The 22,761-nt window shown below is 63.5% G+C and overlaps 1 protein-coding gene across 1 annotated transcript in view; it reads right to left on the minus strand.

The window, feature by feature from the left end:
* The window catches only part of PLEC (plectin), a 41,670-nt gene that overhangs the window by 11,269 nt on the left and 7,640 nt on the right, over window positions 1–22,761 (minus strand). Inside the window, exons 4-18 of the mRNA XM_074943627.1 lie at window positions 15,497–15,658; window positions 14,773–14,877; window positions 13,387–13,482; window positions 12,786–12,911; window positions 11,784–11,936; window positions 11,198–11,352; window positions 10,436–10,562; window positions 9,920–10,103; window positions 7,946–8,103; window positions 6,955–7,133; window positions 4,525–4,663; window positions 3,794–4,150; window positions 2,401–2,484; window positions 1,999–2,103; window positions 1,594–1,692 (exon numbers count right to left, since the gene is read on the minus strand). Coding sequence (XP_074799728.1) covers window positions 1,594–1,692; window positions 1,999–2,103; window positions 2,401–2,484; window positions 3,794–4,150; window positions 4,525–4,663; window positions 6,955–7,133; window positions 7,946–8,103; window positions 9,920–10,103; window positions 10,436–10,562; window positions 11,198–11,352; window positions 11,784–11,936; window positions 12,786–12,911; window positions 13,387–13,482; window positions 14,773–14,877; window positions 15,497–15,658 — 2,229 coding nt within the window. The remainder of the gene's footprint in view (window positions 1–1,593; window positions 1,693–1,998; window positions 2,104–2,400; window positions 2,485–3,793; window positions 4,151–4,524; window positions 4,664–6,954; window positions 7,134–7,945; window positions 8,104–9,919; window positions 10,104–10,435; window positions 10,563–11,197; window positions 11,353–11,783; window positions 11,937–12,785; window positions 12,912–13,386; window positions 13,483–14,772; window positions 14,878–15,496; window positions 15,659–22,761) is intronic.

The following is a 22,761-nucleotide window of genomic DNA, read 5'->3' on the forward strand; positions in this document are numbered from 1 at the left end:
AGGATGTGGCATGGGGATGGCCTGGAGCCCCCGGTTGGCTTCTGGAAGACGTGTGGCAGACAGAGGGGACACGGCACTGCTACATCTCACTTAGTACAGCTCAGGGAGGCGGGTGACGGACCGTGACACAGCAAGCGGGACGGCTGTGCAGGAAGCAGGGTGACCAATGAAGCAAGAGCAAACAATGGAGCACGAGCAAAGCCCACGGCAAATGAAGACAGGAAGCTAGCAGCTTGCCCTCCTTCACCGTGCCCACTGCAGGCCTCTCCCCTGGCAGCCACAAGGGGAGCCTTCTCCCTCTGCAGGCCCCAGCACAAAAGCAACAGCTGCAGAAAAGTACGGTCATCTCGGGGCCAGTGAGGAACCCAGTCAGGCTGCAGAGCCGGGAGAAAGCGTGGGAGATACGGGCAGCAGAGAGAGAAGGGAGACCAGGCAGAGGGCAACAGAGGGACAGGGTAACCCTTTCCTCACCGGGACAGAACAGAGTCCGTGGAGAGAGCTTTACGTTCTGCCCTGGGCTGCCAAGCTGGCTCTACAGTGCCTCACTGCCCCACTCCCAACAGCCCAGGCAAGCCGGCCATGTGGAGCGGGAAGGAGACCCGCCAGGGCGCATGCAAACGCTGCCCTTTCCAGCAGTAGGGACATCTGGGAGCGGATTTACAGCTGCCAGTTCTCTCGGGGGGAGGGAGAGGGAAGCAGCAACCTCGCAGGGCTCCGCACTGCAGCAGGGCTGATCCGGAGGGCTGAGGGCTCCTGTTTCTCTTACACAGTGAGCAGGGTGATGTCTGCGCAGCCATGACCAAGGGCCTGGTGCTTCCAGAGCCAGAGGGCCCCTGCTGAGCTCAGGCCCCTCCCTCATCTTGAGGAAGGGCTGGGCTCCCTGTTTGCCTAGACTGAGTGAGGTCTCCGTTAGTGCCCCCATTTTCCCTGCCCCGATGGCCCTGTGGGTCGGGAGAAGGGCCCGGGGGCAGTTCCTGCAGGGGGTGAAGGAGAAGCAGGAGGTGCAGTGAGCAGGTGCTGGGAGCAGGTTGCTTGTGGCCATGGGGTGAGGCGGAGAGAGGGAGGCTGAGGAGGGGCATGCGCAGAGGGGAGTACCTGGTGCAGAAATCCCAGAGTCATCCTGGTTTTTTACCCTCCATTAGATCCCAACCAACACAAACATCCCCCAAGACAAAGCACCGGCCAAGCGGCTCCTCTTCCAAGGGCGGAAATGAAGAATTAGAGAGGTTACAGCAGAGAACAAACGAGGAGTCGGAGAACCCGCGGCAGGATGGGCCCCATGCTGACACAGACGCTGACTGTACTAAGTGTATCTGGGAAGTGCCCTCCTAACCGCCGACCGAGCAGAGCCCTGGCAGACCCTGGCCAGCGCCGGGGGCAGGGCTGACAAGGCAGAGCCCTTGGTGAGTATCAATTTGCTGTACCCAGAGCCAGCCGCCAGATCAGCACAGAGTTAGAGGCCTGGGCTGTGTGTTAGTGATGCGGGACGGGCAGTAAACATGGACCATGTTCCTTGTTGTTATGGAAGGAGCGAGACCAACACAGCTAGATGCATGCCAGGCCCTGGGCCACCCCCACCCTCCGCTCTCCTACCTCCTCCTCCTCCAGCCGCCGCAGGGTCTCGCTGATGAACTTAATGTACTGGCTGGTGAGAGTGGTCAGCTCGCTGTATTGCGTCCGCAGGTCCACGTACTGCAGCCAGGAAACACAGGTCAGTGGGCGCATCCGAGGCAGGGTGGGAGACGAGTCCGCGGTGCAACCCCCTCCCATGGGCTCCTTGGTGCCAGACACCAGGGACTGACCCAGGCTTGGCCCACTTGTGCACCACCCACACCAGTCCCCAGGCCCATACGCAGAGGAGGGCTGCAGCCCTCAGCTTGGGTCCAGAGTCAGCTCCTCCAGGCTGCCACAGCACCACAGCCCCAGCTGCCCACGATCTGCCCTGCACTGGCCCTGGCTGCTCCAGAGAGCCCCCCAAGCCGGGCCTGCCCCCCTCACCTCCTGGATCACGCTGTCAGACGCAGACTGCACTTTGGGTTTCTTGGCTGGGGAAGCCACGGGTTCCACCTGGGCCTTGTATGTCACCAACTGCAGCTCATAATCCTGGGGGAGAAGAGCCCATGTCAGAGACTGGCAGAGACCCAGACTCCGCAGCCTGGGGCTCTGCTAGACAGAAACCTCATCTCCTGGGACACCCGAGTACCCTGGCTCCCGCTCAGCCACCGGGCCCTGATGGGAGTGAACTCCGCCCAGGCCAGCTCTGCTGCCATGTTAAACACTAACCCAGCCCAGCCCCAGCCGCCTGCGCCAGCACCCCTGCTGCAGAGCCTGCGGGCAGAGGGCTCAGCCTGGCAGGCCAGGAAGCAGCGTGGGATTGTGGGAGGAGCCTCAGGCCCGCACCTTGATGGCGTCGATGTACTGCTTGGCGTATCTCTGGCACTCGTCCACCTTCTCCCGGTTCCGGTCGCACTCCTCCAAGAGTTTCTGGGGAGAGACAACTTGTGAACATCGCAGCCCCTACTCCGGAGCATCCTCGTCCCTCGGCTCCAGGCAGCCCACCCAGCAAAGCCACCCAGGCCGATGGGCAGGCAGAGAGAAAAGCAGCCAGCGGAACAGAACCCTGCCACAGTTGGCTTTCATTGCCCCATGCCAGCAAGCCACCAGCTCCCCTGCCCCATGCGCCCCTAGGGGGCGTCCCCGACGGGTGCCCTGTCACGGGCGTCCCCGCTGGGTGCCCTGTCATAGGTGTCCCTGGGGGGCATCCCCACTGGGTGCCCTGTGGCACCCTGTGACGTTATGAGTGTAATATAAATTTCGCACCCCATGATCATCTGTACCTTATTCCCTGATAACCAGAAACTTCTATGCTTAAACTCTGTACCGTTTTCTTTTTACTTCAACATTACCTTAATAAAATTAATTAAATCTCATTGAAAGGTGACAGGGCCAGAAAGAGTTAATTAACTCACAGACTGACCTGACCCATGGCCGGACTTTAGAGACAGGTTAGGAAGAGATGTAAATGAACAGAGCTTTGAACAGAGTTTTGAAATGCAAGTCTGCATTGTTAGAGAGAGAAGGGGAGATGTTTGCTCAGGTCTTGTGATGTCCGCAAACAAGCCTTGTCTATGGCTACGGCTTTGATTCAAAGATCAAAAAGGGAATATTGACATTTAGGAAGACACTTGAGTGACAGAGTATTATTGTCTATGTCTCTCTGAAGGCTGTGGGAACCTGTGTCTGAACTGTTTAATGGATAAATGACCCTGTGCTAATTGCCAGGATGTTTGGGAGAAGGAAAGCCAAGCCGATTGTTTTCTCAGGCCAAATGTCTGCAGGAAATGTATAAAAACCCCTGGGACACGATCCTTCTTCATCTCAGGTCTGCTTTGGGTTTCAGGAGGGGGAACCTTAAGCCATCAGGATTGAGATCCCCAGTCACTGACTGGAGTCACCCTGAACATGGCCATTGGACTATAACCTCTGGACTATTTCTAAAAGGACTTTTGGCCACTACAAGCTCATCTCTGCTCTGTATCTGGACCTCAAGAATTGAACCCAAGTCTCTCTGTACATTGATCTTTTAACCAACGAGCTCTCTCTTTTCTTTTGTAATAAATTTTAGCTTAGATAACAAGGATTGGCTGTAAGCGTGTATTTGGGGTAAGATGTGAGTTATCATTCGACCGGGGTTCACCCTAATTCAGTGACCTCAGCTGGCTCCCGCAGGCGGCACCGTCACACAGGTGCCCCTGGGGGGCGGCCCCGCCGGGTGCCCTCTCACGGGCGTTACCTTCTCCTGCAGGAGCTGCTCCCGCACACTCTGGCTGTCCGTGACGGGCACTGACTGGATCTGCTCCTGCCTTTCCTTGGCGTCCCGGATCCACCGGATGAGCCCTGAGTAGCTCTCCTGGTAGTAGCGCTGCTGGCGGCCCAGCTGCTGCAGCTCGCGCTGGCGCAGGTCAGTCTGGGTCAGTATGGCCTGCCAGCGCTCCAGCAGCTGCTGGACCCGCTCCCGGTACCGGTCCAGGTCCACGTCCCGCTCGCTGTGGCCCCTCACCATCCGCTCATTGACATCCTTGGCCTTGCTCAGGTCTGACTGCAGGGTGCTGAAGAGGGGCTGGTGCCCTTCCACCTGCCCACGCAGCCTCTGTGGCACACAGGGGCCAGGTCAGTGACGGGCAGCTCCTGCCCCCGCAGCCTGGCCGTCCGCCCCTGGCTGGATGCGATCAATGCTCCTGGCGAATGCAGCCCTTGCTGGAGCTCCACCGCTTTGCTGGACCTGGGTCCTGCCCAGCTGCTGGGCACTGCTCCCCTCCGCTCCAGCCAGGGCCCCGCCTTCCTCCTAACAGTGCCCCCCCGTGTCTGCACGTGCCCTCATGCTCTCTCGGCTCTGGGGCAGGGCCCCTGCCCCTGTGTGATCCAGGTCTGTGTAAGAGGCAGATCTGGGCCTGGGGAACACCCGCGCTGCACCCAAAGGAACTGATCCTGTCCGGGCAAGCCAGGGGCCTCCCTGGCCATTACCTTCAGCTCTGCCTTGTTAGCCTCCAGTTCCTTGAGGTCAGAGGGCACAGCCTGCACCTCCTTCAGCTGCTCCTCGTAGCTCTGGACCAGCTCCTCCGCCCCCTGTGTGCTGCGGATCACGAGGTTGATGGTCTTCAGCCTGTAGGGGAGCAGATTAGCTTGCAGAGGGCAGGGAATGGAAGAGACCTGTGCCGGGGGCAGGAGGGCGACCCCCAGCCCCTCTCACCCCGTGTCCTGTGGTGAGCACTCCCACAGATCTGACCAGCCCCTAGGGATGGGGGCCAGACTGGGCTGGTAGCATCACATTGTCCCAGACATGCCCACTGCAACATGAGCCCCGCTGGCCTGTCCCTGATACTGGCCAGGGGGGCGGCTGCAGGCAGCGAGGAGCTGCCGTGCCATGGTGGTGCCTGCCTCCCTGCGGCGAAAGGGGCTGGCTCCTGCCCTGGAGAAGGGGGGTTGGAGCCTCCCAAATGGTCTCATTCTCCCTCTCTGAACGCGCCTCAGCATTTAGACTCCCCGCCCCATGTGCCAGGGAGCTCTCCCGGCTAATCACGAGAGGAAACACCTCCCTGGCACGGCATTCAGAGGTGCTGCAAGCAAAGGGTCCCTGGGGCCCGTGCATGAGATGGGAAACACCCCAAGCCGCTCTCCCTGCCAGGGCCGCAGACCAGATGGGCAAACACTAGCCCCTGCGCCAGGCCCGGGTGTGAGATGGCCAAACCCCAACCCTCCCCCCAGAACTGTGTGTGAGGCAGGCAAACTCCAACCGCTGCCCCCCAGTCACTATTCCGTATGTCGTTACTGACATGAACTGTGACCGTAGAAATTATTGTTGCAACCAAGGTCCTATAGTGGCACCAAATCTTGTACAAAGGAGGTTAAGTAAGGGGTTTATGAAAAGGTGATGGTTGGCTGGTTAGGGTTATGCCATCTGTATTTAGTATCATTTTTGTATTTAAAGTTATAAGCATTGGCACCGTACTGTCTGCATTTCAAACTTGTGCTCTGCTTCTGGGGGACACCCCAGACAAGTTGGTGTCAGCTCTGCCTAGCCTGCTGGGTGGCCCATTAAGGACCATCAGTTACACAACTGACCCATTGAGAGAAGGGAGACATGCCTGGGGACTTACTATGGACAGAACTCTAAGGCTTTCAGGCCATGTGCTGGGCAGCTTGTTTTTGGAACAAAGGAAGCACAGGCCGCATGGCAAGAGACTGTAAAAGGCAGCTGCATCATCTCCGTTTTGTCTTCAATCCTACTTCTTATCTCTGGAGGAATCTTGCTACAAACTGAAGCTCTGAACAATGGACTGAAGGACCCATCCCAGCTGGGGATGTTCTCCAGAGACTGGATTTGAACCTGCCATTTATTCCCTCACTGCTACAACCCTGAACCAAGAACTTGGCCGTCACTGTCTGTCATTGATTCCATTGAACCCATTCTAGCTCTCATCTCTATCCTTTGCCTTTTCTGGATAAACCTTTAGATTTTAGATTCGAAAGGATTGGCGACAGCGTGATTTGTGGGTAAGATCTGATTTGTACATTGACCTGGGTCTGAGGCTTGGTCCTTTGGGATCGAGGGAACCTTTGTTCTTTTACTGGGGTATTGGTTTTCATAACCATTCGTCCCCATAACGAGGGGCACTGGTGGTGATACTGGGAAATTGGAGCGCCTAAGGGAACTGCTGGTGTGACGTGTGATTAGCCAGTGGGGTGAGACCAAAGTCCTCTCTGTCTGGCTGGTTTGGTTTGCCTTGGTGTGCACGGGAACCCCAGCTGGGGCTGTGACTGCCCTGCTCTCTGCTATTGGTCCTGAATTGACACTCTCAGTTGTGTCCCGCTAGAGGCCACTTTGTTACACCCCCATCACAGTCCCAGGCTCCTGGCTTGCCCGACCAGGGGTCTCTTGGGCCCCAGTCACCCATTGCCCATCTCTGCCTTTCTGAGCTGGGGTGCCCAGCGTCCCACACACGTACAGAACAGCACTAGGACATCCCCCCCCAGCTGTGCACTGAGTGGGGGCTGCCCAGGCCCCTCTCCGGAGCGGGTGCAGCGAGCGCAGGGCCCAGACCAGGAGAGGAGGTCAGAGCGGCTCAAGTGCTGGGGGGCACCACGCTGCCCGTTCTCAGCTGGGACCCTTGGAGCTCCTCACAGCCCTCACCCACATAACCGCCAGTGCCTGGCACCCGGAGCAGCTTCTCTTCCAGACAGACAGCAAAGAAATTATGATGGGGGGGGGGGGGGTAACAGCATATACAGAGTCCCTGCCATCGGGGGGAGCCTGGAGGAAAACTGTCCGGGGGAGGGGGAGACGGGGGCTGCAGGGAGTCCCTGAAACAGAGGGGGCCGAGGGGGGAGGCCTGGGGGCTGGAAGGAGCCCCCAGGTTGCACAGTGAAGCTATTCAGCCCAGGCCCCACACTCACTTCTCCAGGTAGATGGTGGAGAGGCTGTACACCTGGTCCATCTTCTGGAGAGTGATCTCCAGCTCCGAGCGCAGGACGGGGGCCGAGCTCGAGTGCTCCGGCTGGGCCAGCACCTTCTCTGTCTTCTCGCTCACCTTCTCCAGGTTCTTTCGGATACCCTCCAGCTCCACGTGGATTTGCTGCAGGAACGGGGTGGGGCTGTTACTCCAGGCAACCCTGCCTGCTGCTCACCGGTGGAAGGCAGCAATGCCCCAGGCTAGCGCCTGGCCTGGCACTAGCTGGGTTTCCCAAGACCCTCCCCAGAGCAGGCCAGTTCTGGTGCCAAGCCATTCCATGCTGCGCCCCAGCTCCAGAGACACGGCAGAGCGTCTCACTATCCCACGGGGGGCCCTGTCACCAAGTGTGACGTTTTTGTAATGGTTTTAGGAAGCCTGCATGTGCCTCAGTTTCCCTGCACATGGCACTGGTCCCTCGGGGAGGAAAGGGCTGGCTGCTCTCAGGCACGCTCAGCCCCAGATGTGAATGGTGCCCGGCTGGCTGGGGCTAAGTGGTCACTGGAAAGGGGCTGGCTGAGGCCATGAAGACAATGGCAAATCCAACGACCTGGCAACCTTTGGGGAGGTGGGGACCTATGCCTACAGGAGAGCCCCAGCGTAGGCGGTGTCCACGCTGCAGCTGTACCCCGCCGGTGGCTCCAGGGAGGGACAGGACGGGCTGAGCCCAGCCCAGCCCAGCCCGTGGGCCTGAAGCAGGATGCGGCAGGGATCCCTTCTGGGGTCAGCCTGGGAGGGGATAACTCTGGTCTTGCTGCGGGGATGGGGGTGGCTTCTTGCGGACTGGAGCACAGCAGGGGGCCAGTGTCCTGTGGTAGGTGGGTTCTGATGTCTGAGTAGAGAGCTGACTGGGTGCAGGGTCCTCACGGGGGGCTGAGGGGGCATATCTCCTGCTCGCTGATGTGCTGGGCACAGGATCCTCATGGGGGTGGGCGTACCTGCTGCTCGCTGATGCGCTGGGCACACTCCTTGACTGGGTCCTTGTCGAGGGGTGCCCGGATCTTGTGGACAGTGCGGGACTCGCAGCCCTCCAGCTGCAGCCGGATATCCTTCAGCTGGGAGATGTAGCTCTTGCACATGGACTCGTCCTGCTCCCCTGCGCAGGGTCAGTGGCTTTGTTAGCGACGGCTAGGGAGAGATCTCCTGGGCATGGCCCTATGGGCCCAGAGGGGCCACCCCACACAGGGGAGGGGCCGTAGGATGAGAGGTCTCCCGGGCATGCCCTATGGACCCAGTGGGGACACCCCACACAGGGGAGGGGCCGTAGGATGAGAGGTCTCCCGGGCATGGCCCTATGGGCCCAGAGGGGCCACCCCACACAGGGGAGGGGCCGTAGGATGAGAGGTCTCCCGGGCATGCCCTATGGACCCAGTGGGGACACCCCACACAGGGGAGGGGCCGTAGGATGAGAGGTCTCCCGGGCATGCCCTATGGACCCAGTGGGGACACCCCACACAGGGGAGGGGCCGTAGGATGAGAGGTCTCCCGGGCATGCCCTATGGACCCAGTGGGGACACCCCACACAGGGGAGGGGCCGTAGGATGAGAGGTCTCCCGGGCTTGGCCCTGTGAGCCCAAAGGTGTCGGGGGCATACCCCACACAGGGGAGGGGTTGGGACGGGAGGTCTCCTGGGAAGGGTTCTGCTGGGGGGCGGGGCACGTCACAGACACAGCCTGGGCTGGGGGTGGGGGAGAGACGGCCACAGTCCTATTGCAGACATGGCCCCGTGGGGGAATGGCCTTGTCGCAGACCTGGTCCCCAGTGTGTGTATGTGGAGGGGTATCCTGGCTTTGTGGCAGGCCTGGTTGTAGCAGTAGGATTTTATGTTTGTATTTTGTGAAACTTAGAATGAAGGATAAAGGATAATCATGTCGTATGCATTCAATGTATTGATGTATGATATGATTTGATTGTATTCTGCCGGCCACCCTGACTGGACAGCAGGAAGGAACGACCCTGGGTCGTCGGGAAAAACGCATCAGACAGGCTGCCCGTGTCTGAAGTGATGTTAAGGCAGGAACAGACCAGACAGTCCTTATGGCTGATTATGGTCACCTTTTGTTTTAGGATAAGTTTTCATTACAGTAATCCTCATCACTGTATCCACTCATTCTACTCCACACCTGAACATAGCCAGTATATGGACTACATACCCCCATACCTCCAGGTCTGGACTTTGACCCCTCAACCTTTTACCCCCAATCGGGGATACTGCAGATGATGTATTCCTTACGCCACCCGCACCCCTGAAATCTTGATAATCTGTACGTTACTCCCTGATAACCAGACACTTCTAAGCTTAAACTCTGTACTGTTCACTTCTTTTAAACATCATCTTAATAAAAAATTTTAATTTGCTACAAGGGCTTGTTTCTTATCTGCATTGCAAACGAAGTTGTATAAGGTTATTTTGTAATCCCTTTAGTAACCATATCACCCTTTCTAAAATGTAATCCTCTCTGAAATTCTCTGTAACATTGCTTGGTGTGAGTAAAGGATGTGTGCATGGTGAAGGATGAGTGTGAAAGCCTCAAAAATGTCCAGATGGTCAAGAAGCGAGAGACTTGGAGAGACAGCAGGAAACAATCATTGTATCTGACGCTAAACAAGTTAGCAGCATTAACCACCTCAGAGGTGAGGCAAACACCACCAAAGGAAGACAACAAATAAGAGAGAAGAGCAGAAAACCCCAAGATTAACCCCACGTAAGGACTAACGATTGCAGAAGGACATTGCAAAATCCACAGACTATAGCGGGAATTTACAAGTATAAAGCTGGGGTGTTTTGCCAAAAGACTCTGGGTTCAGTGATCGCGACCGACAGAGCCCAGCTCCTCACTAGCGCTCTGCAGGACACGTGTGTGTGGGGGAGGCGTGGGGGGGGCAGGGGGGACGGGTGTGGCCCCGGTTACCTTTCTCCAGGCTGTGCAGCAGGTGCTCGTATTTCTGGGTGCAGGCCCTGTACTCGCGCTCCATCTGCAGCCGGTCGTCTGGCAGGAAGCTCTGCGAGTCCTGGCTGTCGCGCATGAATTCCTGGAAATGGGTCTCCAGGCTGCGCAGCGTCTGCTGGTATTCCTCGGGCTGCAGCGTCCGGAACTGGGGGCCAGGCACACGGCCTCAGACGGGTGCTGGCCCCCCTTCGCCAGCACCCCCACGCCCAGCAAGGACAGGGGAGAGGTCCCACCAGCAGGTGGGGGAGAGAAAGCCCCCAGACCAACTTCCGCCCCAGGCCAGCCATGGGGGACACCCTGTTCCCGGTACCCCAGCGACAGGTGGGTGTTGGGGGGCCAGGGGACCCTTCTCCAGCCACGGGGCTCTCTCTTGAGATTGAGCCTGAATTTCCCAGCTCCCAGCCTGGCCCCACCCTCCCAGCTCCTCCCCGGGATCTCCAGCCCCCCTCTGCAAACAGGGCTGGGGCCGCAACGCACCACGAGCAGGGACCAGGACTGGATCTGCTGGATGTCCCGGACCAGGTACTGCCAGGACAGGAGGCTCTTCATATCCACTTGCAGCTGGTGCCACAGCGTCACCACGTGCTGGTGGCTGACGTCCAGCCTGGGGAGAGTGAGAACCAGTGAGCCCAGCCCACGTGGCTGGGCAGAAGGCAGGGCTCCCTGGCACGGACTCGGGGCCCAGCCCCCGGCAGCACCACGAGACCTGGGGGGACCCACGGAGCTTCAGGGGAGAAAGGCTGCTGTCCCTGTGGCTGGCATGGGGGATGGAGACAAGCCCCCGACACGCACTGCCCCAGGCCATGAGAGGAGAGCAGCCCGGGTGGGAGCAAGGGGAGGGGGCAGCAGAGAGGGCCAGAGAGAGGTGGGGGGAGGGGAGCAGGGAGACCCAGACAAAGGGGGGAAGGGGAGGGGGCAGCAGAGTAGCTTGGACAGGAAGCAGGGGGATCCAGAGGAGGGGAAAGGGGAGCCAAGGGACCCCAGAGCAGATGGGCCAAGTTGGAGGGGGAGGAGAGGGGTTCGCAATGGATGGGGGAGGGGTCCCGCCAGATGGGGGAGGGGAGCTGAGGCCCAGGCGGGGAGGGGTCCCGTCGGATGGGGGAAAGGAGCCGAGGCCTGGGCGGGGAGGGGTCCCGCCGGATGCGGGAGGGGTCCCGCCGGATGGGGGAGTGCCCCCGAGAGGTCCCACCAGATGGGGAGTGCCCCCGAGGCCCGGCCCCGCAGCGTCCCCGCTTGCACCTGCTGACGGCGTCCAGCGCCTCCCTGTTGGGCGGGGGCACGAGGAAGCAGACGGACGGCACGATGGACTCGCTCCCCGAGCCACTGAGCACCTTCCACTTGGAGGGCTGAGCGTTGCTCATCAGGACGCACTCATCTCCCTTGTGCACCGTGATCTAGGGCAGTCAGGGGGCAGCGTCAGCCCCAGAGGCCAGTGCCCGTCCGGCCAGCCTGAGCACTGGCCTCTGCACCCACCCCCGGGGCCAGTGCCCCGCGCCAGGCTCACCCTCTGCGCCCCCAGCCTCTGCTGCTGGCCTTGCTGGATAGGGCAGCTGGGCCCCGCCCCCAGGTCCCACCCCCAGGCCCCCAACCCCAGGGCCGCTGCCCCTCACACATGTCCCCCACCCCCGGGTCCCCGCATCCAGACCCCAACCCCTGGACCACACCCCTAGGCCCTCGCTCCCAGCCCTGGGCCCCCAGCCCCACACCTGCCCCCCACCCCTGGGTCCCCGCGCCCAGACCCCAACCCCCACCCCCTGCCCTGCCCCCCACCCCCGGGTCCCCGTGCCCAGATCCTGCCCCCCGCCCCGCCCCCAGGCCCTCTCACCTCCATCTGCTTGTAGTCACAGACGGCCTGCACTGGCAGCCGGCCCTTGAGCGGGGTGGCCGGGTTGCGTGGCCTGAGCTGCACGATGGCTTTGGCCCGCTTGGCCAGCCCCGTCAGGTGCCCTTTGTACTCTGTGATCTGCTCCTTCTCCTCCTGTGGAGAGCACAGAGTGATGGGGGGCAGGGTGGCGGGGGTAGAGGCAGTGCAGGGTGACGGGGGTAGTGGCAGCGTGGGGTGATGGGGGGGCGGGGTGACGGGGGTAGAGGCAGTGCAGGGTGATGGGGGGCAGGGTGATGGGGGGCGGGGTGACGGGGGGCAGAGGCAGTGCAGGGTGATGGGGGGCAGGGTGATGGGGGCGGGGTGACGGGGGTAGAGGCAGTGCAGGATGATGGGGGGCGGGGTGATGGGGGCGGGGGTGTGTGCAGGGGGGCTCCCCTTGTTGAGAACCCAGGGACGAGGCTCCCCTCCGGCCGGCCTGTGCCGTGTGCCAGACACAGAACAAACCGGCTCCTTTGGCAGTGCGGCGTGCGCGGCACTGGGGCCAGGCGCATGGGTCCCTGCGGGGGACGAGTCTCCCTCGGGCTCAGCGGGACTCGCTGGAGCTCACGGCGTGGGGGGCTGCAGGCCCAGAGCCCCAGCCTAGGGGGCGGCGTGGCTGGGCGGCTGCCCCGAGGCAGAGCGAGGCCCCCGGGGGTCAGGCCCACTGAAGGGTTCGTCCTAGAGACCGTTCCAAAGCCGGGGCCAGGCACCGCTCCTGGGGGTCCGGGATGGGGAGTGATAGGGGAGATGGGGAGGGGTACCTCTGAGTGCCCCCTGCAGGGGAAGGGCACTCCCAAGGGTGGGGCAAGAGGGAAGGAGGGAGGCAGGGGGTGCTCCCGAGGGTGTCCCGCAGCACGGCGGGGGGGGCCCTGGAAGGGGGACGGGATGGGAAATGGGGGCTGACTCTCATGAGGGCCCCCAGCAGCCCGGGGCGGGGGGGTGGGGGGGGAAGAGGTCACTTACAAGGGCGTCCTGCAGCAGGTCCTCAAGGCGTGTCACGGTGATGGTGCGGTCGCACGAGAACTTCTTCTTCATGCTCTCCTGTGTCTTTCTCAGGAACTCCTCTGCCTCCTTCACGTCTGAGAAGAACTGCGGGGGCGAGGGGGTCAGCACCTGCCAGCCCCACGCGGGGGCCCCTCTGCCCAGCCCTGGCCAGCCGCCAGGGGAGGGCTCCTCAGCTCCCGCCCGGCCGAGTGCCGGGCCCCCGTCGGCGCAGAGAGCTGCGGGTATTTACGGATCTGCGCCTGCCTGGCGGGGGAGCAGGGACAGACGCCCAGGACAGAGGCTGCTCAATGCGCGACCCCCGCCTGCCAGTCGGGGCGCCCGCCCCCATGCCAGGTGCTCCGCCTGCTGGCAGGTGCGCACCTCCCCCCGACACCCCGCCCCCCACCAGGCACCTCTCCTCCCTGGCCCCTACCCCCTGGTGCCCACCTCTCCTCTGGCATCCTGCCTCCCTGCCAGGCGCCTCGCCTCCCTGGCCCCCTGCTCCCCTCAGCCAGGTGCCCCCTGGCACCCCTCCCCCAGGTGCTCCTTCGCCCCCGGCCAGGCCCCCCCGCCCCGTTACCTGGAAGTAGGCCGTGTTCTCCTTCAGATGGGCCTCGATGCAGCAGCATACCTGGAGCATCCAGCTCCACTGGGTCTGCAGAGCAGCCTGGAAGGCCTGGAACAGAACCAGCGTCACTCCGGGCTGAGCCCCGCAGCCGCCCACGGGCACCCGGAGCCCAGGGCAGGGAGGTGCACCCGGCGCGGGCCCCCAGACACCAGCAGCCCGGGCCCTCCACTGGGATTGTCGGGCTCTCGGAGCAGGGGCCGTTCGCCACCACCCCAGCCTCTCGGCAGGCGAGAAGGGCAGGGCCAGGGCCCTTCCTGGGCTGGGAGGGGGAACCTCGTGGGGCTGGGCCAGACTCACCTGCTCCCTGGCGGCCATTTACCACACACCAGCCTCGCGCCAGTGGCCGGCTGGCTCTGACTCCCCCCGTGACCAGGCTGGCACCTGCATGTTTTGTGACTTCCCGCAGTCACAGGCTGAATCTGTCCTCGGGGGGCTGGTGCCACCCAGAACTGCCCATGCATGGTCTGCTCAGCGCCCAGCGAGAACGGGCCCTGCCCCTGGCCTCATCTCCACCGCCCGCTCGGTGCCCAGCGAGAACGGGCTCTGCCCCCGGCCTCACCTCCACCGCCCGCCTGCCCGGTGCCCAGCGAGAACGGGCTCTGTCCCTGGCCTCTCCTCCACCACCCACCCACCCGGTGCCCAGCGAGAACGGGCCCTCCCCTGGCCTCATCTCCGCCGCCCGCCTGCCCGGTGCCCAGCGAGAACGGCCTCTGCTCCTGGCCTCATCTCCACCACCCGCCCGCCTGGTGCCCAGCGAGAACGGGCTCTGCCCCTGGCCTCTCCTCCACCGCCCACCCACCCGGTGCCCAGTGAGAACGGGCCCTCCCCTGGCTTCATCTCCACCGCCCGCCTGCCCGGTGCCCAGCGAGAACGGCCTCTGCTCCTGGCCTCATCTCCACCGCCCGCCTGCCCGGTGCCCAGCGAGAACGGGCTCTGCTCCTGGCCTCATCTCCACCGCCCGCCTGCCCGGTGCCCAGCGAGAACGGGCTCTGTCCCTGGCCTCTCCTCCACCGCCCACCCGCCCGGTGCCCAGCGAGAACGGGCCCTCCCCTGGCCTCATCTCCGCCGCCCGCCTGCCCGGTGCCCAGCGAGAACGGGCCCTCCCCTGGCCTCATCTCCACCGCCCGCCTGCCCGGTGCCCAGCGAGAACGGGCTCTGTCCCTGGCCTCTCCTCCACCGCCCACCCGCCCGGTGCCCAGCGAGAACGGGCCCTCCCCTGGCCTCATCTCCGCCGCCCGCCTGCCCGGTGCCCAGCGAGAACGGGCTCTGCTCCTGGCCTCATCTCCACCACCCGCCCGCCTGGTGCCCAGCGAGAACGGGCTCTGCCCCTGGCCTCACCTCCACGGTCTGCCCGCCCGGGTGGTCCTCGTGCAGCAGCCTGTCCCCCGTGCTCTGGATCTCCTTTATCTTACGCTCCCGCAGCTCCAGCTCCCGCATCAGCCCCTGGTGCGCAGCAGAGACAGGGAGCAGCAGGTGAGTGGCTGCATGCACAGGCCTGAGCTGTGTCCGGGATCCCCCGAGGGGCAGGCCCCTCCCCGGGGACATGGGGCACACGCGCAGAGAGCTCAGGGCAGAGCAGCCCTGCAGTCAAGGCTGGGCCCGTCTTTCTTGGGGGTCAGGAAAAGGGGCTGCAGGCGCAGACGGGGGCATTGGGGGATGGGGGCTTGCTCCCTGGCAGGGCAGTGGATCCGGCTGGGGTCCTGCCTGTCCCAGCGGGCAGCAGCCCCGTCACTGGGACACTCGCAGCGAGCCCGGGAAGAGCCCCAGAGGACACCCGCAGGCCACGGCCCCCTGGACTAGCTGTGCCCCACGGGAGCATAGGTCCCTGCTTCCCCTTGGCGCTGAGCGCATCCTCCCCAAGGCCAGCCCTGCCCACAGCCGCCAGCGCCCGGCTTCCCCTTCCGCCGGGAATGCCAACCAGCGCCAGGCAAGTCTCTGCCAGGGCAGCAGGAGCCAGCACCCGCGCGGGCACTGCAGGCCTGGGACGCAGGCTGCACGGAGGGGCGGGGGGCAGGAGTAGGTCCCGGGGGCCAGAGGGGGCAGCCCCGGGGCAGGGCAGTACCGAGTAGTTCTCCTTCTTGGCCGCCATGTTGGGGTTGCGGTCACTCCAGTCGTAGTCCACCTCCTCCTCCTCCTTCTCGTTCAGCCACATCAGCTCCCGGGTGGCGGCGCCCACGAAGGCCTGCAGGCTCTCCAGGTGCCGCAGCCGCGCCTTGGAGGAGTTCTGGGGGCACACACGGGGCGCATGATGGCACCCCCCCTCACACAGCCCCCCCCAGGCACCCAAAGCCCCCTCCCCTCACACAGCCCCCCAAACCCCGCTCCCTTCACACAGCCCCCCACAGGCCCCCAAAGCCCCCTCCCCTCACACTGCCCCCCAAACCCCGCTCCCTTCACACAGCCCCCCACAGGCCCCCAAAGCCCCCTCCCCTCACACTGCCCCCCAAACCCCGCTCCCTTCACACAGCCCCCCACAGGCCCCCAAAGCCCCCTCCCCTCACACAGCCCCCCAAACCCCGCTCCCTTCACACAGCCCCCCAAACCCCGCTCCCTTCACACAGCCCCCCACAGGCCCCCAAAGCCCCCTCCCCTCACACTGCCCCCCAAACCCCGCTCCCTTCACACAGCCCCCCACAGGCCCCCAAAGCCCCCTCCCCTCACACTGCCCCCCAAACCCCGCTCCCTTCACACAGCCCCCCACAGGCCCCCAAAGCCCCCTCCCCTCACACTGCCCCCCAAACCCCGCTCCCTTCACACAGCCCCCCAAACCCCGCTCCCTTCACACAGCCCCCCACAGGCACCCAAAGCCCCCTCCCCTCACACTGCCCCCCAAACCCCGCTCCCTTCACACAGCCCCCCACAGGCCCCCAAAGCCCCCTCCCCTCACACTGCCCCCCAAACCCCGCTCCCTTCACACAGCCCCCCACAGGGCCCCAAACCCCCTTCCCCTCACACAGCCCCCCAAACCCCGCTCCCTTCACACAGCCCCCCACAGGCACCCAAAGCCCCCTCCCCTCACACAGCCCCCCAAACCCCGCTCCCTTCACACAGCCCCCCACAGGCCCCCAAAGCCCCCTCCCCTCACACTGCCCCCCAAACCCCGCTCCCTTCACACAGCCCCCCAAACCCCGCTCCCTTCACACAGCCCCCCACAGGCACCCAAAGCCCCCTCCCCTCACACAGCCCCCCAAACCCCGCTCCCTTCACACAGCCCCCCACAGGGCCCCAAACCCCCTTCCCCTCACACAGCCCCCCAAACCCCGCTCCCTTCACACAGCCCCCCACAGGCACCCAAACCCCCCTCCCCTCACACAGCCCCCCAAACCCCGCTCCCTTCACACAGCCCCCCACAGGCACCCAAACCCCCTTCCCCTCACACAGCCCCCCAAACCCCGCTCCCTTCACACAGCCCCCCACAGGCACCCAAACGCCCCTCCCCTCACACTGCCCCCCAAACCCCATTCCCTTCACACAGCCCCCCACAGGCCCCCAAAGCCCCCTCCCCTCACACAGCCCCCCAAACCCCGCTCCCTTCACACAGCCCCCACAGGCCCCCAAAGCCCCCTCCCCTCACACTGCCCCCCAAACCCCGCTCCCTTCACACAGCCCCCACAGGGCCCCAAACCCCCTTCCCCTCACACAGCCCCCCAAACCCCGCTCCCTTCACACAGCCCCCCACAGGGCCCAAAACCCCCTTCCCCTCACACAGCCCCCCAAACCCCGCTCCCTTCACACAGCCCCCCACAGGCACCCAAAGCCCCCTCCCCTCACACAGCCCCCCAAACCCCGCTCCCTTCACACAGCCCCCCACAGGCCCCCAAAGCCCCCTCCCCTCACACTGCCCCCCAAACCCCGCTCCCTTCACACAGCCCCCCAAACCCCGCTCCCTTCACACAGCCCCCCACAGGCACCCAAAGCCCCCTCCCCTCACACAGCCCCCCAAACCCCGCTCCCTTCACACAGCCCCCCACAGGCCCCCAAAGCCCCCTCCCCTCACACTGCCCCCCAAACCCCGCTCCCTTCACACAGCCCCCCACAGGCACCCAAAGCCCCTCCCCTCACACTGCCCCCCAAACCCCGCTCCCTTCACACAGCCCCCCACAGGGCCCCAAACCCCCTTCCCCTCACACAGCCCCCCAAACCCCGCTCCCTTCACACAGCCCCCCACAGGCACCCAAAGCCCCCTCCCCTCACACAGCCCCCCAAACCCCGCTCCCTTCACACAGCCCCCCACAGGCCCCCAAAGCCCCCTCCCCCTCACACTGCCCCCCAAACCCCGCTCCTTTCACACAGCCCCCCCACAGGGCCCCAAACCCCCTTCCCCTCACACAGCCCCCCAAACCCCGCTCCCTTCACACAGCCCCCCACAGGCACCCAAAGCCCCCTCCCCTCACACAGCCCCCCAAACCCCGCTCCCTTCACACAGCCCCCCACAGGCACCCAACCCCCTTCCCCTCACACAGCCCCCCAAACCCCGCTCCCTTCACACAGCCCCCACAGGCACCCAAACCCCCCTCCCCTCACACTGCCCCCCAAACCCCATTCCCTTCACACAGCCCCCCACAGGCCCCCAAAGCCCCCTCCCCTCACACTGCCCCCCAAACCCCGCTCCCTTCACACAGCCCCCACAGGCACCCAAACCCCCCTCCCCCTCACACTGCCCCCAAACCCATTCCCTTCACACAGCCCCCCACAGGCACCCAAAGCCCCCTCCCCTCACACAGCCCCCCAAACCCCGCTCCCTTCACACAGCCCCCCACAGGGCCCCAAACCCCCTTCCCCTCACACAGCCCCCCAAACCCCGCTCCCTTCACACAGCCCCCCACAGGCACCCAAACCCCCCTCCCCTCACACAGCCCCCCAAACCCCGCTCCCTTCACACAGCCCCCCACAGGCACCCAAACCCCCTTCCCCTCACACAGCCCCCCAAACCCCGCTCCCTTCACACAGCCCCCCACAGGCCCCCAAAGCCCCCTCCCCTCACACTGCCCCCCAAACCCCGCTCCCTTCACACAGCCCCCCACAGGCACCCAAACCCCCCTCCCCTCACACTGCCCCCAAACCCCGCTCCCTTCACACAGGCACCCAAACCCCCCTCCCCTCACACTGCCCCCAAACCCCATTCCCTTCACACAGCCCCCACAGGCCCCCAAAGCCCCCTCCCCTCACACTGCCCCCCAAACCCCGCTCCCTTCACACAGCCCCCCACAGGCACCCAAACCCCCCTCCCCTCACACTGCCCCCCAAACCCCATTCCCTTCACACAGCCCCCCACAGGCACCCAAACCCCCTTCCCCTCACACAGCCCCCCAAACCCCGCTCCCTTCACACAGCCCCCCACAGGCACCCAAGCCCCCCTCCCCTCACACTGCCCCCCAAACCCCGCTCCCTTCACACAGCCCCCCACAGGCACCCAAACCCCCCTCCCCTCACACTGCCCCCAAACCCCATTCCCTTCACACAGCCCCCCACAGGCACCCAAACCCCCCTCCCCTCACACAGCCCCCAAACCCCGCTCCCTTCACACAGCCCCCCACAGGTCCCCAAACCCCCCTCCCCTCACACAGCCCCCCAAACCCCGCTCCCTTCACACAGCCCCCCACAGGCACCCAAACCCCCTTCCCCTCACACAGCCCCCCAAACCCCGCTCCCTTCACACAGCCCCCCACAGGCCCCCAAAGCCCCCTCCCCTCACACTGCCCCCCAAACCCCGCTCCCTTCACACAGCCCCCCACAGGCACCCAAACCCCCTTCCCCTCACACAGCCCCCCAAACCCCGCTCCCTTCACACAGCCCCCCACAGGCCCCCAAAGCCCCCAAACCCCGCTCCTTTCACACAGCCCCCCAAACCCGCTCCCTTCACACAGCCCCCCACAGGGCCCCAAACCCCCTTCCCCTCACACAGCCCCCCAAACCCCGCTCCCTTCACACAGCCCCCCACAGGCCCCCAAAGCCCCCTCCCCTCACACTGCCCCCCAAACCCCGCTCCCTTCACACAGCCCCCCACAGGCCCCCAAAGCCCCCTCCCCTCACACTGCCCCCCAAACCCCGCTCCTTTCACACAGCCCCCCAAACCCCGCTCCCTTCACACAGCCCCCCACAGGGCCCCAAACCCCCTTCCCCTCACACAGCCCCCCAAACCCCGCTCCCTTCACACAGCCCCCCACAGGCCCCCAAAGCCCCCTCCCCTCACACTGCCCCCCAAACCCCGCTCCCTTCACACAGCCCCCCCACAGGCCCCCAAAGCCCCCTCCCCTCACACTGCCCCCCAAACCCCGCTCCCTTCACACAGCCCCCCACAGGCCCCAAAGCCCCCTCCCTCACACTGCCCCCCAAACCCCGCTCCCTTCACACAGCCCCCCACAGGGCCCCAAACCCCCTTCCCCTCACACAGCCCCCCAAACCCCGCTCCCTTCACACAGCCCCCCACAGGCACCCAAAGCCCCCTCCCCTCACACAGCCCCCCAAACCCCGCTCCCTTCACACAGCCCCCCACAGGCCCCAAAGCCCCCTCCCCTCACACTGCCCCCCAAACCCCGCTCCTTTCACACAGCCCCCCACAGGGCCCCAAACCCCCTTCCCCTCACACAGCCCCCAAACCCCGCTCCCTTCACACAGCCCCCCACAGGCACCCAAAGCCCCCTCCCTCACACAGCCCCCCAAACCCCGCTCCCTTCACACAGCCCCCCACAGGCCCCCAAAGCCCCCTCCCCTCACACTGCCCCCCAAACCCCGCTCCCTTCACACAGCCCCCCAAACCCCGCTCCCTTCACACAGCCCCCCACAGGCACCCAAAGCCCCCTCCCCTCACACAGCCCCCCAAACCCCGCTCCCTTCACACAGCCCCCCACAGGGCCCCAAACCCCCTTCCCCTCACACAGCCCCCCAAACCCCGCTCCCTTCACACAGCCCCCCACAGGCACCCAAACCCCCCTCCCCTCACACAGCCCCCCAAACCCCGCTCCCTTCACACAGCCCCCCACAGGCACCCAAACCCCCTTCCCCTCACACAGCCCCCCAAACCCCGCTCCCTTCACACAGCCCCCCACAGGCACCCAAACCCCCCTCCCCTCACACTGCCCCCAAACCCCATTCCCTTCACACAGCCCCCCACAGGCCCCCAAAGCCCCCTCCCCTCACACTGCCCCCCAAACCCCGCTCCCTTCACACAGCCCCCCACAGGCACCCAAACCCCCCTCCCCTCACACTGCCCCCAAACCCCATTCCCTTCACACAGCCCCCCACAGGCACCCAAAGCCCCCTCCCCTCACACAGCCCCCCAAACCCCGCTCCCTTCACACAGCCCCCCACAGGGCCCCAAACCCCCTTCCCCTCACACAGCCCCCAAACCCCGCTCCCTTCACACAGCCCCCACAGGCACCCAACCCCCCTCCCCTCACACAGCCCCCCAAACCCCGCTCCCTTCACACAGCCCCCACAGGCACCCAAACCCCCTTCCCCTCACACAGCCCCCCAAACCCTGCTTCCTTCACACAGCCCCCCACAGGCACCCAAGCCCCCCTCCCCTCACACTGCCCCCCAAACCCCCGCTCCCTTCACACAGCCCCCCACAGGCACCCAAACCCCCCTCCCCTCACACTGCCCCCCAAACCCCATTCCCTTCACACAGCCCCCCACAGGCACCCAAACCCCCCTCCCCTCACACAGCCCCCAAACCCCGCTCCCTTCACACAGCCCCCCACAGGTCCCCAAACCCCCCTCCCCTCACACTGCCCCCCAAACCCCATTCCCTTCACACAGCCCCCCACAGGCACCCAAACCTGTTGAGGTTACAGGGACAAACCATCCCGATGAGTCGAAAGAATAGTAAACATGGCAAGCGACCAGCTTGGCTTAATGGTGAAATCCTAGCGGATCTTAAACATAAAAAAGAAGCTTACAAGAAGTGGAAGGTTGGACATATGACCAGGGAAGAGTATAAAAATATTGCTCGGGCATGTAGGAAAGATATCAGGAGGGCCAAATCGCACCTGGAGCTGCAGCTAGCAAGAGATGTCAAGAGTAACAAGAAGGGTTTCTTCAGGTATGTTGGCAACAAGAAGAAAGCCAAGGAAAGTGTGGGCCCCTTACTGAATGAGGGAGGCAACCTAGTGACAGAGGATGTGGAAAAAGCTAATGTACTCAATGCTTTTTTTGCCTCTGTCTTCACTAACAAGGACAGCTCCCAGACTGCTGCGCTGGGCATCACAACATGGGGAGTAGATGGCCAGCCCTCTGTGGAGAAAGAGGTGGTTCGGGACTATTTAGAAAAGCTGGACGTGCACAAGTCCATGGGGCCGGACGAGTTACATCCGAGAGTGCTGAAGGAATTGGCGGCTGTGATTGCAGAGCCCTTGGCCATTATCTTTGAAAACTCGTGGCGAACGGGGGAAGTCCCGGATGACTGGAAAAAGGCTAATGTAGTGCCAATCTTTAAAAAAGGGAAGAAGGAGGATCCTGGGAACTACAGGCCAGTCAGCCTCATCTCAGTCCCCGGAAAAATCATGGAGCAGGTCCTCAAGGAATCTATCCTGAAGCACTTACACAAGAGGAAAGTGATCAGGAACAGTCAGCATGGATTCACCAAGGGAAGGTCATGCCTGACTAATCTAATTGCCTTCTGTGATGAGATAACTGGCTCTGTGGATGAAGGGAAAGCAGTGGATGTATTGTTTCTTGACTTTAGCAAAGCTTTCGACACGGTCTCCCACAGTATTCTTGTCAGCAAGTTAAAGAAGTATGGGCTGGATGAATGCACTATAAGGTGGGTAGAAAGTTGGCTAGATTGTTGGGCTCAATGGGTAGTGATCAATGGCTCCATGTCTAGTTGGCAGCCGGTATCAAGTGGAGTGCCCCAGGGGTCGGTCCTGGGGCCGGTTTTGTCCAATATCTTCATAAATGATCTGGAGGGTGGTGTGGATTGCACTCTCAGCAAATTTGCGGATGATATTAAACTAGGAGGAGTGGTAGATACGGTGGCAGGTAGGGATAGGATACAGAGGGACCTAGACAAATTGGAGGATTGGGCCAAAAGAAATCTGATGAGGTTCAACAAGGATAAGTGCAGGGTCCTGCACTTAGGACGGAAGAACCCAATGCACCGCTACAGACTAGGGACCGAATGGCTAGGCAGCAGTTCTGCGGAAAAGGACCTAGGGGTGACAGTGGACGAGAAGCTGGATAGGAGTCAGCAGTGTGCCCTTGTTGCCAAGAAGGCCAATGGCATTTTGGGATGTATAAGTAGGGGCATAGCGAGCAGATCGAGGGACGTGATCGTTCCCCTCTATTCGACACTGGTGAGGCCTCATCTGGAGTACTGTGTCCAGT

Source organism: Natator depressus, chromosome 2 (assembly GCF_965152275.1).
Source record: "Natator depressus isolate rNatDep1 chromosome 2, rNatDep2.hap1, whole genome shotgun sequence".
Lineage (NCBI taxonomy): Eukaryota > Metazoa > Chordata > Testudines > Cheloniidae > Natator > Natator depressus.